Source organism: Callorhinus ursinus, unplaced genomic scaffold (genome assembly GCF_003265705.2).
Source record: "Callorhinus ursinus isolate GAN/ISIS: 27379988/994484 unplaced genomic scaffold, GSC_fseal_2.0 scaffold25, whole genome shotgun sequence".
Classification (NCBI taxonomy): domain Eukaryota; kingdom Metazoa; phylum Chordata; class Mammalia; order Carnivora; family Otariidae; genus Callorhinus; species Callorhinus ursinus.
This window is the reverse complement of record NW_027397087.1, coordinates 28,344,944-28,362,534: the sequence shown is the minus strand read 5'-3', so window position 1 is coordinate 28,362,534 and position 17,591 is coordinate 28,344,944. Positions and strand designations below refer to the sequence as shown.

The 17,591-nt window shown below is 39.2% G+C and overlaps 1 protein-coding gene across 3 annotated transcripts; it reads right to left on the bottom strand.

The window, feature by feature from the left end:
* Positions 1-404: 404 nt before the first annotated feature.
* LACTB (lactamase beta) lies at positions 405-15,149 on the bottom strand. Of its 3 annotated transcripts, none has more exons than XM_073877130.1 (6): positions 14,731-15,146; positions 14,251-14,317; positions 12,407-12,597; positions 11,601-11,868; positions 10,187-10,352; positions 405-1,199 (listed from the first exon to the last, which is right to left on the bottom strand). In XM_073877130.1, exons 1-6 carry the CDS (start codon positions 15,091-15,093, stop codon positions 668-670), a joined length of 1,587 nt encoding a protein of 528 aa, XP_073733231.1. In that variant the 5' UTR covers positions 15,094-15,146; the 3' UTR covers positions 405-667. The 3 variants fall into 3 exon arrangements, 2 of the variants coding, with proteins under 2 accessions (XP_073733231.1, XP_025739478.1); XM_025883693.2 differs by having other exon boundaries at positions 11,517-11,868; positions 14,731-15,145; XR_012373650.1 differs by having other exon boundaries at positions 1,062-1,199; positions 10,187-10,348; positions 11,517-11,868; positions 14,731-15,149.
* Between the last annotated feature and the right edge of the window lie 2,442 nt (positions 15,150-17,591).

Here is a 17,591-nt window from a genome sequence, read left to right as displayed (position 1 = left end):
TCTGTCTATGTCTCTGAATCACATGCCACTAAGATACTCAAGCAGTCTTATAGAGAGGCCCACATGGAGGGAAACTGAGACCTCTTGCTACTCACAAGCCAGAGGACTGATACTTGCCACCAGTCAAGTGAGTAAGCCATTTTAGAAGCATTTCCTCCAGCCCCAGAGAAGTCTTTAGATGATCACAACATCTTGTCTGCAACCTCAGAGAATGGCATCAGATTCACCCAGCCATGCTACTGAATTCCTGAGCCTCGGAAACCATAATTTTTTCTTTTTTTAAGCTGCAATTAGATAACTAACAGACAATTTCTCATAAACTTGTTTCTGCTGTCATATTAAAATGACAATATTTAAAGTTTCCTGTTGAATGATATTTTCTTTATATTAGATATTCAAAAATATATATTTTTATCAGAATATTTTATTTCAAGAATTAACATTTTTTTCAAAAAGTAAAAATAATATAATTACTTCCCTGAGTATAAAGAACTAATCCTACAATAAAAGACAATTACAAAATTAAGCAATTAGAGGTACATAATTCTCTGCATTCAATTATACCCTATTACAAATCTATTTTTAAAAATCTCATGTATTTTGGGGCTTTAATGTTTCAAACAACAGCAACGACAAGAACAAAACAGCTCATTTTGCACCTGCAATGTTAAGATACGTCAGATCTGTCTTTATCAAATTCCAGAGCAATCTTTAAAGCGGTGCTATTGAGGCCAACAGATTGCATGTTACAGATGATAGAAACGACTATTCCTCTCGGGGGAATCTTGTTATTTATAGCTTCCACATCCAGTTCTTCGGGAAGGACCAGCAGGACACTGCTGGCCCCCACCGCACCTCCGGTGTGTGAGGCATAATGCCGCTGCTTTCTACAAGAACCATACGTTTGCTTCTTTTCCACAACACCCCAAGCCATTGCGTATTTACCCTCTTTATCCCAAGACATCTCTGTGTTAGGGACTGGTGTCCAAATCATAACCATTGTTTCTGGCTTGAGATATCCGGGTAAAAGATTTTCATGTGAGTTCTTAAAGAGCCCAACTTGGTAACCATACAGCATCGCATTCCCAAATTTCAGAAGGTCACCCACTGTAGACAGAAATCCACCACCAGCCCATTTATAGGAGTTATCCACGTATGGTGTGTTGACAAGACGTCTCTTTTTATTGTAAACATAAAATCTAAAATGAAATAAGAATGGTCATTAAAACGTTACATATGAGAATGAATAGGAAAATATGTACATGAGACAGGTTGTTTCAATGTAGTGATCATACATTCTGAGAAACCATTAATTTTCAGTATGATTCAGATTCTAATAAAACACAGATAATTGAGTAATTAAAGCATAGAAAGCTGTTTTTTTTTTTCCTACTGGCATGGCTTGTCCATTTTAAGTGTATCACACTTTTAATACCTGTAAAAATGAACTGATTAATATTACACATGATACATTCGCCCAGTGCATATAGAAACACTTACTGTTTGGTGGATATTACTAGTCCTTGGGCTTAGTGAATCATGTGCCACATGTGAGTTTTATAACGAAAAGAGTACACATTGAGATGTTTAAGACTAATATTTGTAAGGAGACTACATCTCCTAGTTAAAAATGCCATAGGAATACTATGTGTAATGATGTGATGTGGGACTCCTTGGTGTAGTGAGAAAAGCTGGAGCTCACAAACCCATTTGAATACCAACTCATCCTTACTAGCTGGTAAAATATGCTTCTTTATTTGACACTTACACAGTTCTTGCTATATGCCAGGCATTGTTCTAAGAACTGTATCAGTATGAACTAATTTATTCTTGTAACACGGTTCAGAGGTAGATACCACTATAAGTCCTATTTCACAGATAGAAAATGGAGGCACAGAGAGTAGAAAGAACTTGTCCCAGATCATACAGCTTGTAAGTGGCAGAGCTGGATTCAAACCAGGTGGTCTGCTGCCTCTGATTCAGCATCCTAATGTGTGAAGTGGTGACAAAAATATCTACTCTGCAGAGTTAGGAATATTTGTATCAATCACTTTCCATATTTCTGGTAGCTTCCTAATAAATGATAGCTGTTATTTATTTATGCATTCAACAATTACTGATGGAGCACTTACTATGTGGGAGGCACTGCTTGAAATGCTGGAATGAAGTGTTAAACAAAAGAGACAAAGTGCCTGACCTCATGAGGTTTCTATTCTAATATCAGGTAACTGAAATGAAATCACAAAATAATTAAACCAAAAATGAAACGTGGCTCATGAGAATCCTTTCTTTCAAGATTTATAATAAAATGTGTTCTGAGGTTTTCAGTGTACTGTCCCATCTGTAATGATCGATCTTCGTCTTCACCCCACCGTGGGATGTTCATAAGCACTGTCAGACTGAGTCTCACCATCACTTTCAACCACTTTATGGGTAAGGTCTCAAACTCAGACATTTCTTCCTAGGACTATGATTTCCAATCCTGCCAACTCTCCAACTGAACCTCCTCTCTGCCCTCATTGTGACCTCCATCTATTCCCCTTGACTCTTCCCAATTTCCCAGGTCTTCTAGTTCCTGATTTCACCCAATGTTCTGTTCTAGCCTCAACTGTTTCAGCTGTGGTCTCACTAGCACTCTTGTGACAGTACACCAATCTGCCAATCCTGAATAAATCTAGGTACCCCTTTCTTTGGCTCCTTATGTGGGGAGAAAAGCTGCAGATAGTCACATAACAAAGAGGACTGGTTCATACTCTTGCTAAGGATCTTCACTGCTGCTACCAAATCTCATTCTTTTCCTGGTTATTCCCTGGTATATTCTTCCCAATAGCTATTCCCAGTCTCTTCCAGTCCTCTACACCACTCTGGCCAAGGGGCAGACAACTATGTCCTTTGTTTTACTGAGAAGATTCCAGTGTGCTTTAGATGGCCTCAAACTCCCATCTTTAAAATGTATTTACATTATCATGCATTCTTTTTTCCTTCTCTCCAGTCACTTAAGAAAATTTCCTATTGGGGCACCTGGGCGGCTCAGTCAGTTAAGCGGCTGCCTTCAGCTCCGGTCATGATCTCAGGGGTCCAGGGATGGAGCCCCGCGTCGGGCTCCCTGATCAGCAGGGAGCCTGCTTCTCCCTCTCCCTCCCCCCTGCTCATTCTCTCTCTCTCTCTCTCAAATAAATAAATGTTAAAAAAATTTCCTATTGTTTTTATGACTAATTCTACTAACCTGCATCCCTGACTGCCTTTTTGCCTCTACAACATTCTTCCACCAGTTATACTTCCTAGATCATTTTATCTCCTTGCAGTCCATTCTCCATGCAGAAGCCTGAGATTGTGTCTTACCCTTCTTCTATTTGAAAACTTCCAATGGTTACCACTGTAATGAGGACAAAACCCAAATTTCTTACGATGGCCTACAACACAATCAATGGTCCTCAACAGAGGCAGTTCAGGGAAATTTCTGGAGGCATTTTTTTTAGATGTCACAATTATTAGAGAGCTCTTACTGACATTTAGTGGACGGGGGCTCAAGGTTCCTAAATGTCCTATGATGTGTGGAAAAGTCCCACACAGTAGTGTATTCTCCCTTACCGTGGAAGATCTTCAACTATCCTACCAGATAATCATTTAAGTAAAATATCTGTTTATAATGAGCTGAGACTAGAACCCTCTCCATTTTATATATAAACACAAAGCACTTTTTGGACATTTTTATTCTACAATGACTTTTTCTTGAAAGTAACCACTGTGAAAACTGAAGAAGGACTGCACTTTATTTTGCTCAAAACTTTAGCCAGAGGTGGCCACCAAAGGCATGAGTAGAAGCACCAATATGTTATACCTGTACTGGTCTGCATTTATAGTTGTTACATTCATGATGCTTTTATGTCTTAAGTCACATCTGACTTTATCATGTCTTCTAATGTTGTGAGTAAACTTTAACATATTGAAATATCTATAATTTATTATAAATTATATTTTTTTTTCTTTTCTTACTATTTTTAAAAGATTTTATTTATTTTACAGAGAAAGTGAGAGACAGAGACAGAACATGAGTAGGAGGCAGAGGGAGAAGGAGAAGCAGACTCCTTGTGGAGCAGGGAGTCTGATGTGGGGCTCGATTCCAGGACCCTGAGATCATGACCTGAGCTGAAGGCAGACCCTTAACCAACTGAGCCACCCAGGTGCCCCTTATTTTTTATTTTAGTTAAGAGTAGTGAGTATAAGTTATTTGATCTATAACTTTCATTTCAGGAAACTAAAGGAGGTATAAAATATTTGTTAAATTAAGGGGCAGAGGGCCTAATGGTATTGAGATTCACTGTACAATGCGATTTAGCCCCTACTTACTTCTCTGATATCATCGCTTACAACATCTTGCCTTGCTTCTTTTCATGCCAGACTTATTTCCGTATTTGCAACAAGGCAATTTAGCTTTCCTTGTCAGTAGTGTCTAAAACGTATTTTAAATAGATCCCCTACTCCTCTCCCTGTTACTCTATATAACATTGCTTTGTTTTATTTTATTTATTTATTTATTTTTAAAGATTTTATTTATTTGACAGAGAGAGACACAGCGAGAGAGGGAACACAAGCAGGGGGAGTGGGAGAGGGAGAAGCAGGCTTCCTGTGGAGCAGGGAGCCCGATGTGGGGCTTGACCCCAGGACCCTGGGATCATGACCTGAGCCGAAGGCAGATGCTTAACCAACTGAGCCACCTGGGTGCCCCAACTTTGTTTTATTTTCATATCAGTATCTGAAATTCTTAGTCTACATGTTTGTCTCTTTCCATAGAATATAAGTGTCATAAGGGCAGGAACCTTACCTATCTTGCTCTTTGATGATTCCCCACCTAGAACAGTTCTTGCCATCCACTAAGCGCTCATTAAACAAGTTTTTGGAGGCGCCTGGGTTAAGTCTCTGACTTCAGCTCAGGTCATGATCTCAGGGTCCTGGGATCAAGTCCCTCAGCAGGCTCCGCATTCAGTGGGGAGTCTGCTTCTCCCTCTCCTTTTGCCCCTCCCCTGGCTGATGCTCTCCGTGTCTCTCCCTCAAATAAATAAATAAAACAAAAACAAAAAACAAAAACAAAAAAAAATGTTCAATACATGAAAGCATCATTTGTTGGCCAAATACTTAATGGAGACACCTTGCAAGGCACTGGAGAGACTAGTTAAACCATACACTGTAGCTGCTTTCAAGGCACTAACAGTCTTGTCAGACAGTTCTAACTTGCAAAGCACTATATGAATCACCTGGGGATTTTGTTAAAATGCAGATTCTGCTTCAGTAGGTAAGCCACAAAGCAACGAAATGACTCCAAGATCAAGACCTGAGCTGAGACTGAGTTGGACGCCCAAATGACTGAGCCACCCAGGTGCCCCTCAAAATGAACATGTCTTAAACTAATCTCTTCCAAACGTTCTTCTCTCCTTGGCTGAGGGGCGCCTGGGTGGCTCAGTCAGTTGAGCAACTGCCTTAGGCTTGGGTCATGATTCCAGGGTCCTGGGATAAGGTCCCACATCAGGCTTCTAGCTCAGCAGGGAGCCAGCTTTTCCCTCTGCCTGCCGCTCCCTCTGCTTGTGAGCACACACACTCTCCCTCTCTCTCCCTGGCAACAAATAAATAAATAAATAAAATCTTAAAAAAAAAAATAAAACCTTGGTTGACTCTTTTGCCCTCAACTCTCACATCCATCAAGATACTAAATCCTATTATTCAACCTTTGCTTTGTGACTTACCTTTCCCTCCCTTCATTCCTATGGCCTCACCCATATTTTAGGTCATTACTTTCAGCCTGAACTCTGATTACACTTTTTTTTTTTTTTTTAAGAGGGAAAGAGCGGGGTAAGGGCAGAGGGAGAGATTGAATCTTCAGCAGGCTATACACCCAGTGGGGAATCCTATGATGGGCTCAATCTCACAACCCTGAGATTATGACCTGAGCCAAAATCAAGAGTTGAAAGCTTAACTGACTGAGCCACCTAGGTGCCCCCATTCTGATTACACTTCTAATTCCAGCCAATCAAATCTAAAAGAAACCACATAATAAAAATACATTTTCTCACTGACAAATATATTTCTTACAGTGAACTCCAAGTTTGCAAACTAGGAGAGAACTACCAGTATATTTTGGTTGATAATCAGCTTTGTGTAAATTTCTCTTAACAGTAAAGCATTCCAGGGGCACCTGTGTGGCTCAGTCATTAAGCGTCTGCCTTTGGCTCAGGTCATGATCCCAGGGTCCTGGGATCCAGCCCTGCATGGGGCTCCCTGCTCCACGGGAAGCCTGCTTCTCTCTCTCCCACTCCCCCTGCTTGTGTTCCCTCTCTCGTTGTGTCTCTCTGTCAAATAAATAAATAAAATCTTAAAAAAAAACCAAACAAACCAAAGAGTAAAGCATTCCAAACCACTTATATCAAGGCTGGAAATTAGGACACCCTCAGTCATTCCTCCTTTAAAGTATAAAAATGTGGAGAATTCTAGACTTCAATCTAGAATTCTAAACTTTAAATAAACAAATTACAGGCTTTAATCTCTTGATTCCTTTTCACAGAGGACAAGTTAATGGCTTTTCATGAAAATAATTTTGTTCAGCTGAAAGATAAGTTTACTATTTCAAGTTCTTAAGGCATTTCTGCTCTAAAAAGAATGCAATATAGACACGAGTTCTTAAGTAAGTTACTGAGACATCTCTGTAACTGAGTAACTGATGGAATGATGCCAGATAACAAAGAGCCTCTTACTTATTTAAGAATCTCTAGATTCTGCACAAGAGCACTATATAACTATAGAAATCTACATCTACAAACTTAGAAATTCAAAATACTTTTATTTTTACAATGCTTCTTAAATGCCTTTAGAAATAATTATGTACTGTTTGTGTTTTATTATTTTGAGAAGTTTAAAAACCCACAGAATTTAAAATGCATATAATAAAAACCAAGCCCACTTTAACATTTAGCATTAACATTTGGATTGAACCTATTACTATAAAGGACATTATTGGAGGAACTGGTAAATTTGAAGAGAGTCTGTAGATTTGATATAAGTATTGTGCTGATATTAGTTTCCTGAATGTCCTTATTTTTAAAAAACACACATTTAATAGAAAAGAGCTTCATAAAGAACAATGCTTAGGGCACTTGGGTGGCTCAGTTGGTTAAGCATCTGCCTTCAGCTTGGGTTACAGTCCAAGGGTCCTGAGATCAAGCCCCACGTCGGGCTCCCTGCTCAGTGGGGAGCCTGCTTCTCCCTCTCCCCCCGTTTATGCACTCTCTGTCAAATAAATAAAATCTAAAAAAAAAAAAAGATGTTATTTATTTGACAGAGAGACACAGTGAGCGAGGGAACACAAGCAGGGGGAGTGGAAGAGGGAGAAGCAGGCTTCCGCGGAGCAGGGAGCCTGAGGCGGGGCTCCATCCCAGGACCCTGGGATCATGACCTGAGCCGAAAGCAGATGCTTAACAATTGAGCCACCCAGGCGGCCCTAAATAAAATCTTTTAAAAAAAGAACAATGCTTAATTTTAGAAGACAGTTTAGCAAATAAAGATAATAAATAATAATCATAAAGATTATAGAAAGTAAAGACCATATCTATACTGTCAAAATACAGCAAACACTTCAGGAAACATCCACTGTATTTGCTTTTGGTTCCGTCCAATTATAAAAGAGGTTTTTGTTGCAAGTATTGTGCCAAACACAGAAAATATGAACAGAGTCTAAAAATAAGCTGATGCATTGACCAGGGATTCCGCTATCAACAGAGTGTCTTTTAGTGGCAAGAACATTCAGTCCACTCCCCCATGGGTATTTGCTTAAAGGGTTATTTAGTTTACTTGCCTATACAATATACTTGTTATATAGAATCAATATACCTATTTGTGTATAGTAAGTCAATTCCTAGTCTTCCATTTAAGAAAATCCCAGTTTTATTCAGGACAACAATGTACCCAGCTACAAACTAATTTCTCTGCATCTCTTAGAGCTAAGTGTGGTCTATTGCTAAAATTCTGGCCAAAGAAATATAAGTAGTATTTTGGGGCAGGATTCTAAGGAAATACCTTAAAAAGGTGACAGACATTGGGACACATTGTTTTAAACACAGGCACACATAGAGGAGCAAAAAGATGGTAAGTATTTACTCTTGGGTTACAATAACTAAAAAGCCTAGGTTAGGATAACACAAATATATTTAATTTATGATAATTATCAAGGAGTAGACTAACAAAGCTGCAAACTTTTGCTGGAAATTTTATTTCCTGCAAAATGATGAACATAAACGAATAGAAACATATGCATTTACTAAGTTTTAGTTTAAGGTTTGTTTTTTTTTTTAATATATGTATCTTTGAAGTTTCCTTTTACTCCCTGAACTCCCTTAAAAAGCTGGCGCCTTTAAGCTCTTTTAAAATAATTACTAACAAAAAAAGAATCAGAGTTGAGTTTTAGAGGCCCAAGTAGATACTGCATCAAGTAAAATAAAAATGAAGCAACCGGACAGACCATTTTCACAGATAATATTCTTTCTTTCCTTTTTCAGCAGCCCATTTAATATAACTACAATGAATTAACTACCCCTTTAGCACCATTGGGTGCTTCTAACAAACGCAGAGCTGATAGGAACCTTTAGCAGAAGAAATGGAAACCCACTGCCTTTTTTTTTTCTTCAAAGAATGGGAGATAAAATGAAATTAACTCACCATCATATGCCATATTTTGATTTTTGTGCAAGTCATAAATTACTCGTTAAGAAAACAGCAAACTGCCTTGCAGTTCTGTACATTCAAAGAGTCTTAATTTTCAATTTAGAAAAGCAGCTCAGTGATTATACCTAATGTTCTTCTCTCCCTTACATATAAGTGTAGACATCTGCTATCAAATACCTAGATCTAAATCAAAATAAGGTCATGTATCTATGCCATCTTTACTAAAGAATCTTTTTTAGATTCAACTGGCAACCTCTGGTATTTGTCAATTTTTCTTATGCTTTCCAGTAGAATGTAATGTTGGACCTAAAAATAATAAACACTAATTGAGGTGGTTGAGAACTACAGGCCATTTTAAAATTAAAATTCATTGCTTGCTGCTAACCTAATTTCTTTTAGGTCCCAAAAAACTCCTTCAGGCTGATTTGCAATGCATATTTAATCCTTTTAAATAAACTGGTAATTTAAAAATAGTAATTTAACTAAATATAACAGAAGACTGAACAAAACTAACGGGGATAAGAAGATAAAGCTAAAATAATCCCACCATTATATTTCAAATACCATTAAGCCATTTGCAAAGCATGTGCTAAGAAAAATATGCAAAGTAAAAGTAACAGTTGATTTGTTAAATGCCTTATGAAACAAATAATAATGAGTGAAATGGAAAACATAACCATATAACTCATAATTGTCAATAGTCTCAAAATTCTCTTTTACAAATCACTAGAAAAAATTATGATAAAATTTTAGTTTGACATATTTCAATGAAATGACTCAAACTTTTACAGGGGGAAAACCTAGCAGGTACCACTTCAACAAAGCAATTAAATCACCACCACAAATAACGGGACAAACTGACTTCATGTGACTTCTGAGAGACATTACAACTAAATGTACTGTATGATCCTGGACTAGATCCTGAAGCAGAAATTTTTTTTCCCTTTTCTTTTGCTATAAAGGACATTATTGGAGGAACTGGTAAATTTGAAGAGGGTCTGTAGATTTGATATAAGTATTGTGCTGATATTAGTTTCCTGAATGTCCTTATTTTTAAAAAACACACATTTAATTATTTATGGGTAAAGGGGTACCCTGTCTGCAACTTATTTCCAAATGGTTGAGAAAAAAAATAACAGAAAGCAAGTGTGGTAAAATGATAACATTTGGGGAATCTGGGTGAAGGCTATATGGGAATTCTTTGTATTCAGTCTTATAATTTATCTTTAAGTATTAAATCATTTCAAAATTAAAAAAAAGTTAAATTATTATTGCTGTCTTTCATCCAAGGATCCTGGAGTACTTTGTAAATACATTCAATTTCCCTTACTTTATAGATGGGAAAAACAGACATGTAGGAAAGCTCTCAAAATGTGGCAAGTGTGATTTTGGAATGGAGACAAGGAAAGTTTGACTTTTAATGAACAATACAGTGTTAAAATGTGATATAGCGAGACACACCAAAGGTATCATTTACCTTGCTCTATTGTAAATCACTGGCTCATTTTCTTCCTGCACAGTTGTCAGCATGTCCAAGTCATGGAATATTTTCTGCATATAGTCCAAATATTTATATCCTGAAGCTCTTTCTACTATGGCTGCCAGTAGGGTATAGCCAAAAGTTGAATATAAAAACTGACTACCTTGAGACATCATTGCAAAGGAGGGGAAGAAAAGAAAATGCTTCATTATTATTTAAAAACATGCGAAATATTTCCCACTGAAAATTTACCTTTTTACTTCAGCATTTAGAAACAGATCATGGATGATATATTAATAAATTCAGTCAACTTTGCAATGGCCCTGCTTATTCCATTATTTAAAGATGATCAGAATGTGAATCTACTCCTTTCCATAATAATGAAATAAGCAAATAAACCTTACCTCAAAACTAAATTAAAATCCTTCAAACTGGTACCAAAAGAGGAAGGGAAAGAAAAGCAAATTTGATTTCTTGAGTTAATGGTCTTGTTCTTAATATATCTAATACCCATTGTTTAAGGCATAAATTAGTTGTGCACACTCCTATTTTAAAAAAGTGTACATAGGTAGAAAAACTGTTTCAATATATATTAAAATACAGATACATATTCAAATATAGATACTATTTCAAATACATACCTGTATATCATTTGGGATTCTGGAAACACAGAGTATATGATGTGTACTAATAACTAGAACCTTATATTTTAAGACAAAATCCATAAATATATTTCTTTGCCCTTATCAATTTTACCTATTATCTATTCATGGTAAAAAACAACTTTTAAAATGAAAATGGAATACAAGTACATAAACCTATGGTAAATTGAAAGATATTAAGTGGTTTTGGTAGCCATCATACCAAAAAAATATGTTTAAAAAATATTTTTCTAGATCAGCTTTCTGGCAAATAAATGGATGAAAAGCAATTTCTTTAAGGAATGAAGGCACAAAATAAGTTGAGCAATTTAAATACTAAATGAAACACTAAATACTGGCATATTAGCAATATTTTATCATGCCCTCTTTGGTCCAGATTTTATTTGAAGAACAATTATTACAACATTTCTCCATAATTTTCCACAAATAGCTTGATCTGGAAAATCCACTAGATGAATGATGAGGCTAAATCTAAACAACTGGCTACCTGGATGCTAGGCTTCTTCAAGAACTACAGACAAGAAGGCACACATGGGACTGACAACAAAACCCATGCCACAAGCATTAACCACATCCAATGCCCTCAGACTGGGATCATTTCAGATTTTCTGAAAATTAATACTTCAATAATGATGACTTTGTTAAGAGAAGGAATTAACACTCACCAGGTTTAAAAAACAAAGGGTCATTTTTAAATAATCTTAGTGATTCAATTGAATTCTCAAACTTTTCTTTCAAATACAATTCGCCTTGTTCAAAATCATTCTTTTTCTTGCCAGGTTTTAAGTTCCGGCCTTTGGCATCAGTATCTTGCTCTATCTTAGCTTTAACAAAGTCAGTCTTTTCATTACTTTTGCCTCCTTTTTCTTTGAATTCTTTTTCTTGGTCAGATTCCATTATCCCTTTCATCATCTTCAAGGCTTTGTAAGCTTTCTCTTCTTTCACCTTTTTCATGTCTTTTTCATAATGACGAATTCCACTTAAATGGGAAATCAGTAATCTTGTTGTGACAGAAACCTAATTGCAAAAACATGGAAATTCAATTACAATATTAAACTGTATAGTAAAAAATTAGTAGGAGCGCCTGGGTGGCTCAGTAGGTTAAGCGTCTGCTTTCGGCTCAGGTCATGATCCTCCAGTCCTGGGGTGGAGCCCCATGTCAGGCTCCCGCTCAGCAGGGAGTCTGCTTCTCCTCTCTCTGCGCCTCCCTCCCCGCTTGTGCTCACTCTCTCTCTCTCTCAAATAAATAATTAAAATCTTAAAAAAATTAATATAAAAAATTAGTCACATTGGAATAATGTCTCAGTAATGTTTTCCATTTTATTTATTTATTTATTTATTTTTTAATGTTTTCCATTTTAAACTGCTGCTGAAAAACATGTCATGTACACATCTTCAGCTTTAAGTTTCAGAGAAATACCCAATCGATTATCACCTGAATTTAAAAAAAACCCTTGAATCCATTAACAACAGTTAAAGACAAACCAAAGAATCTTATGAAACCTTTTAAACCATTTAACATGCTGTTAGTAAAATGAACTGTGAGTTTCATTACCTTTTCACCTTCATATTCTTTTTCTGGGAATTCAGGAACATAATGTTGTACTGGAATATCAAGATCCAGTTTCCCAGCTTCCCACAGTTTGGCAAGAGCAACCATGGTGAGGCTTTTGCTGATACTGGCAATTCTCATAACGGTCTCTGGCTTGCATGGTACACGGTTCTCAACATCAGCATAACCTAAGCCTTTAGAAAAAGAAAAGCAAAAAATTACTAATAACAAGCTTCATGGTCAAAGGAGTCTTCAAAAACTGAAATAATACTGTCTTAGAACATCCCATGTGTTTTTTGAAAGGAAAAGATATTACACTTTTAATTAAGAGTGGATGAGAGTCTTAGTAACACTCACAACAGTAAACCTAACAACTTAATCTTTTAACTAAATGGAAATTGCACTCTGTGCACAATAGTAATTTTCAATTGGTTCAGATACTAATTTTTCTTAGTTTATCTAGACAGTTTAGTTATCCCACATTTTACATAAGTTATTTTATGCTCTTTAAAGAAAACATCATTATTCTTCAGATATTTACTCTTGATTCTTGAGTTTCCACTAGATTCCTTAAAATAACCACCCAATAAAAGTTAATGTGAAAAGGTGTCCTGCACACCCAATCTAGGTAATCTTCAGTTTACCTCAGCTGCAAACCAGAAAAAAAAGTACTATTAATTCAAAGTTCCTAGAGAACTTTTTAAAAAGTCTGGTTTCATCTTCTGGAGGCTTAAAGTGTGAAAATCTAAGTGATAAGAACTGAGATCTAAAGAGAACGAAAAGGCATACAATGATTGCTTTTAAACTGTAAATATAGATTATGCTGAAAAATATTTGCAGAAAAACAAAGCCCTCACCTGTAAAGCTGACATTTACACAGTTTTTGATTACAGTATTTTTCATAAATTGGGTATACATGGGGGAAGATCAGTTTTCTTTAAATTCAAAACCTTATTGCTCCCATCAACTTCTTTTAAAGGTACTAATTCCTTTCAATGATGCCTGAAACATTTCCTAAAAGTAGGGTTCCTAAAAACCTGGGATGACCAGTTGGACCAATTTGTGTGCAATGGGTAAGTAAATCAAATTATAAAATATGATTTGATAAAATTATCATAAAATGATTAGAAATCTCTTTCCCAAAGCTTCTAACTTTTGGTATGAAAAAAATAAATGACATCTCTGCCCGGCAAAAAAAAATTAAAAGTAATAAAGGAGATCGTAAACTCATTAAGACAAGGAACCATGAATGGCCCAAGTTCTTGGTACTGTGCATTTAACAGACAGGGGACTCAATAACTTGTTAATTAAATGGTTAATTAAAAAAAAACGGGGTGCCTGGGTGGCTCAGTCGTTAAGCATCTGCCTTCAGCTCAGGTCATGATCCCAGGGTCCTGGGATCGAGTCCCACATCGGGCTCCCTGCTCGGCCCGAGGCCTGCTTCTCCCTCTCCCGCTCCCCCTGCTTGTGTTCCTGCTCTCGCTCGCGCTCTCTCTCTGTCAAATAAATAAAATCTTAAAAAAAAAAAAAAAAAACTTCTGACATTTTATCTAGTAGTAAGGGTTATCTACAAATATGCAGGTAACAGATTGTTCTATATACAACTTTCAAACAATAAATCCAGTCCTTAGAAACAAGACATCTTGAAGACTCCAAGAGTCCCATTTAAATCTTGCTGTTTACAGAAAGCCCGATTCTTTATTCTATTAGACATGTTTTCTCTACGATACGTACGGCTTTACGAAAACTGAACATTTCAGGGGATCCACGCCTAGCAGTAAAACATCAAAATTTCATTCATCAACTGGCATAAAACAAGCCAGTAAATAACACTTTTCTGAGCCCACCTTCTGACCAGACTTCTTTTCCATCTACAGAGACTCCAACCACTATGCCGGGGGCGCCCACCTCATCCTAAGAACGGAGGGAAAGGACAGACAGTTCAAAGACAAGCCGAAATGCCTCGCCCAGCGCACAGCGCGTGGCTCTGGGGCCTCCCGCCCCTCCGCCGGGCCCCGCCCCCCTCGGCTGCGCCAGGCCCGGCACTAACGGTGAGGGGCGTGCCTGGTCTGCACTGAGGGCGAAGGGGAGGTTCCCGAGGCGGGCGCTGTGACCTCCGCCCCGACTTGGGCAACCCGCAGGAGCTTTTGACCGTGGCCGGGCGGTCGGGGAACGGGAAGTCCTTCTCGGAAGCCGGCCGCGGGCATCCCACCGCCTGGGGTGGGGTCCGCTCGGGCCCGGGACAGGACCACCAAGTGGCCCCATTCCGAGGGGACGCGGGCAGTGGGGCGCCAGGTTCCCGGCCGCCTACGCCCCCGTCTCCGCACCTTGATCCGGTGCAGCAGGTCGCGGCTGCTGTCGATGGCTCTGGCGAAGCGCCGGGAGGGGGGCGGCATCGGGGTCTGTGCAGACCACGGAGCCAGGGGCTGCTCCTGCGGCGGCAGCTGTTCGGCCTGGGGCGACGCCTCGGGATCGGGGGCCGCTGGGGGCTGCGCGGGGGCCGCGCCCCTCAGGCCGTCCGCCAGTTTCACCCCGAGTGCCAGCCCCAGCCCCAGCCCGAGACCCCCGACCCAGCCGGGGCCGAGCGGCGGCAGGCCGGCGCGCTGGTGGGCCTCACGCCGTCCGCGGCCCCAGGCACAGCCCCCGGGGGTCGCGGCACGGGTCGTCACGGCTGACAGGAGCCGGTACATGGCGTCTGCCGCGAGCCGGCAGCCTCAGAGCTCGCGCAGGCCGGGCGGGCGGTGGAGGCGCCGGGAGGGGAGGGGACTAGATGGAAGGGAGGGGGCGGTGACCGCGCGCAGACCTTAGCAGTCGATGCCGGATGCCGGAGCGTCGATCGCATCGAGCCCTTCCTCTTTTTCCCTTTCTTTCCTTGCCTTGTCTCATTCTTGATGTTTGTTATCTTTCCCCGCACGGCTTTTCTCCCCTCTGCCTCTCCTTCGATCTTTATTTCCACAAAGTGTCATCTCCTCAGAGAAGCCTTCCCAGTTGCCATCCCAGTTGGGAGTACTCGCCACACCTTTTTGACCTGCCAGTGCGCACACCTACTTTTTTTTAAATTATTTTTTTTATTGATTGATTTGACAGAGATAGAGACAGCGAGAGCAGGAACACAATTAGGGGGAGTGGGAGAGGGAGAAGCAGGCTTCCCGCCAAGCAGGGAGCCCGATGCGGGGCTCGATTCTAGGACGCTGGGATCATGACCTGAGCCGAAGGCAGACGGTTAACGACGGAGCCACCCAGGCGACCCCGCACACCTCCTCAATAACACGTAACACTTCGTTTCATTGAACTTCCCTGATTCCTTACCAGACTGTGCCCTCCTCAGAGAGCCGTGACTTTTACTTATGGAGCCTCAGCTCTTGGAACAGCACTGGCACACACCAGCCGCTGAGCAGGCACCTCCTTTCCCCCTAGAACTCTCTCTTGCCATCTCCTTTCCTTACGCCTCATTTCAGCTCCTTCGATTTCCCTAAGGTCCTTTTAAAATCTCTCACTTCTGGAGATCCAGTGCCACACCACATCAAACGTTAAGTTATATGCAGACTTACATTAAAACAATTTTTTTTGCTGTAAACATTTAAAAATTTTTTTGCACTTGAAAATTTTTAATCCAAAAGTAATTAATATAGTTTATAATTAGCTGATTTCTGACATCTGTAGACATCAGAGATTCTTGTGAAATAAGAAACCTAACCTCAAATTGCTACAAAATGTAAAATGTGTACAATCCTAACTGAACAATCAATGGCAATGTTAATTTTGAAGATAAGGATCCATTCCAATTTTACAACATGTATATATATACATATACATATATGTATATATATATGGAGATTTTTGAAAGCTTCTAGTCCTTAAGTACGAGAGCAATATATACCCAATGTATAAAATGACCCTGTCTTTCCTTGCAGGTGGAATATATACACAGAGAATTCACAGATTTGAATTGACAAGATATTGTCAGGAGAAGAAGCTGTAAACATCTTGAGTTAATAATTGTTTAATTGTTTAAAAGGCAATAATGGTAACCACACCTAGTCGGGAGATACTGGGGCTAAATAATTATAATTATATAATAATTATATTGGGGCTGCTAACAAAGCCACCAATCGGAAGAGATCAGGGTATCCTAAGATTCAGGGGTTTGGCACTGAAACTCACAGAGGTTTCTGGAGCACCACCTGCAGTTAGAGTGGACAGGTGCATTCTATCAAGATGGTATTGTTGGTTCCCATCCTGGGAGCCCCACTACTCCAAGCTCATGACAGCAAAAGGAAGTGTAAAAGACATAGCTAGTGGTGGTTACAATGAGTGCTCACTTTATCATTCTTTTAAAAGTTGTACATATATATTTTATGTACTCTTCTGTACCTCTCCTTGGATGAAAAAATGGAACAGAAGCACAGAGCCATGCAGAGAGCAAAGACCAAGTTTCTGGTGGACTCCCACCAGTTTAGAAGCAGGTAGAGGCCACCTGAAGTATGGCTTCTGTGAAGGTAACAGAGAATAAATGTTCTCCATGCAAGCCAAGTACCTAGGAGGCAACCAAACCAACCAGCCGGCAGGTGTACTGGCTGGCTCTTTACTATCACCATGGGGCAGGAGCCCAGAACTCCACTATTTTAGCTTGCTCTGGACTGGGAGTCCCAGAAACCAGACAGAAGAAAAGTAAACAACTACACAGGGAGGGGAAGGGGAAGAAAGGAAGTGAGGAAAAGGACAAGAAAGAAAAGGGTGAAGGAAATAAATTTTCCGCTAAAATAAACCCGCAAACCGAATTTCCAAAACATCTGAAGGAAAATATTTCTAAGAAATACTGGCAACAAAATCAATAATCAAAAAGTGAAATCATGGGCAACGCTCTTGGGTCCCCTACCTCTTCGGGAACTTTGTACTGTCAATAAACTTTGCTTTGCTGTCTACCAAAAAACAACAACAACAACAAAAAAGTGAAATCACCTCAAACAAACGAAAGCAGTAGAACAATCTATAGGAAAAGAGAAAAGAGGCCATTCTCTGGCTTAAAAAGAAAACAACTCCCCCCCAAAACACAGTGGGTTGACAGAAAACAAAATATGTGTTTTTTTTTAAAGAATCCTCAGAGAAATGAAGGCATAATATTCACAAAACAAACCAGGGATTATGAAAAAAAATAGGAATAAATGAAACAACATAAAGATGTAGG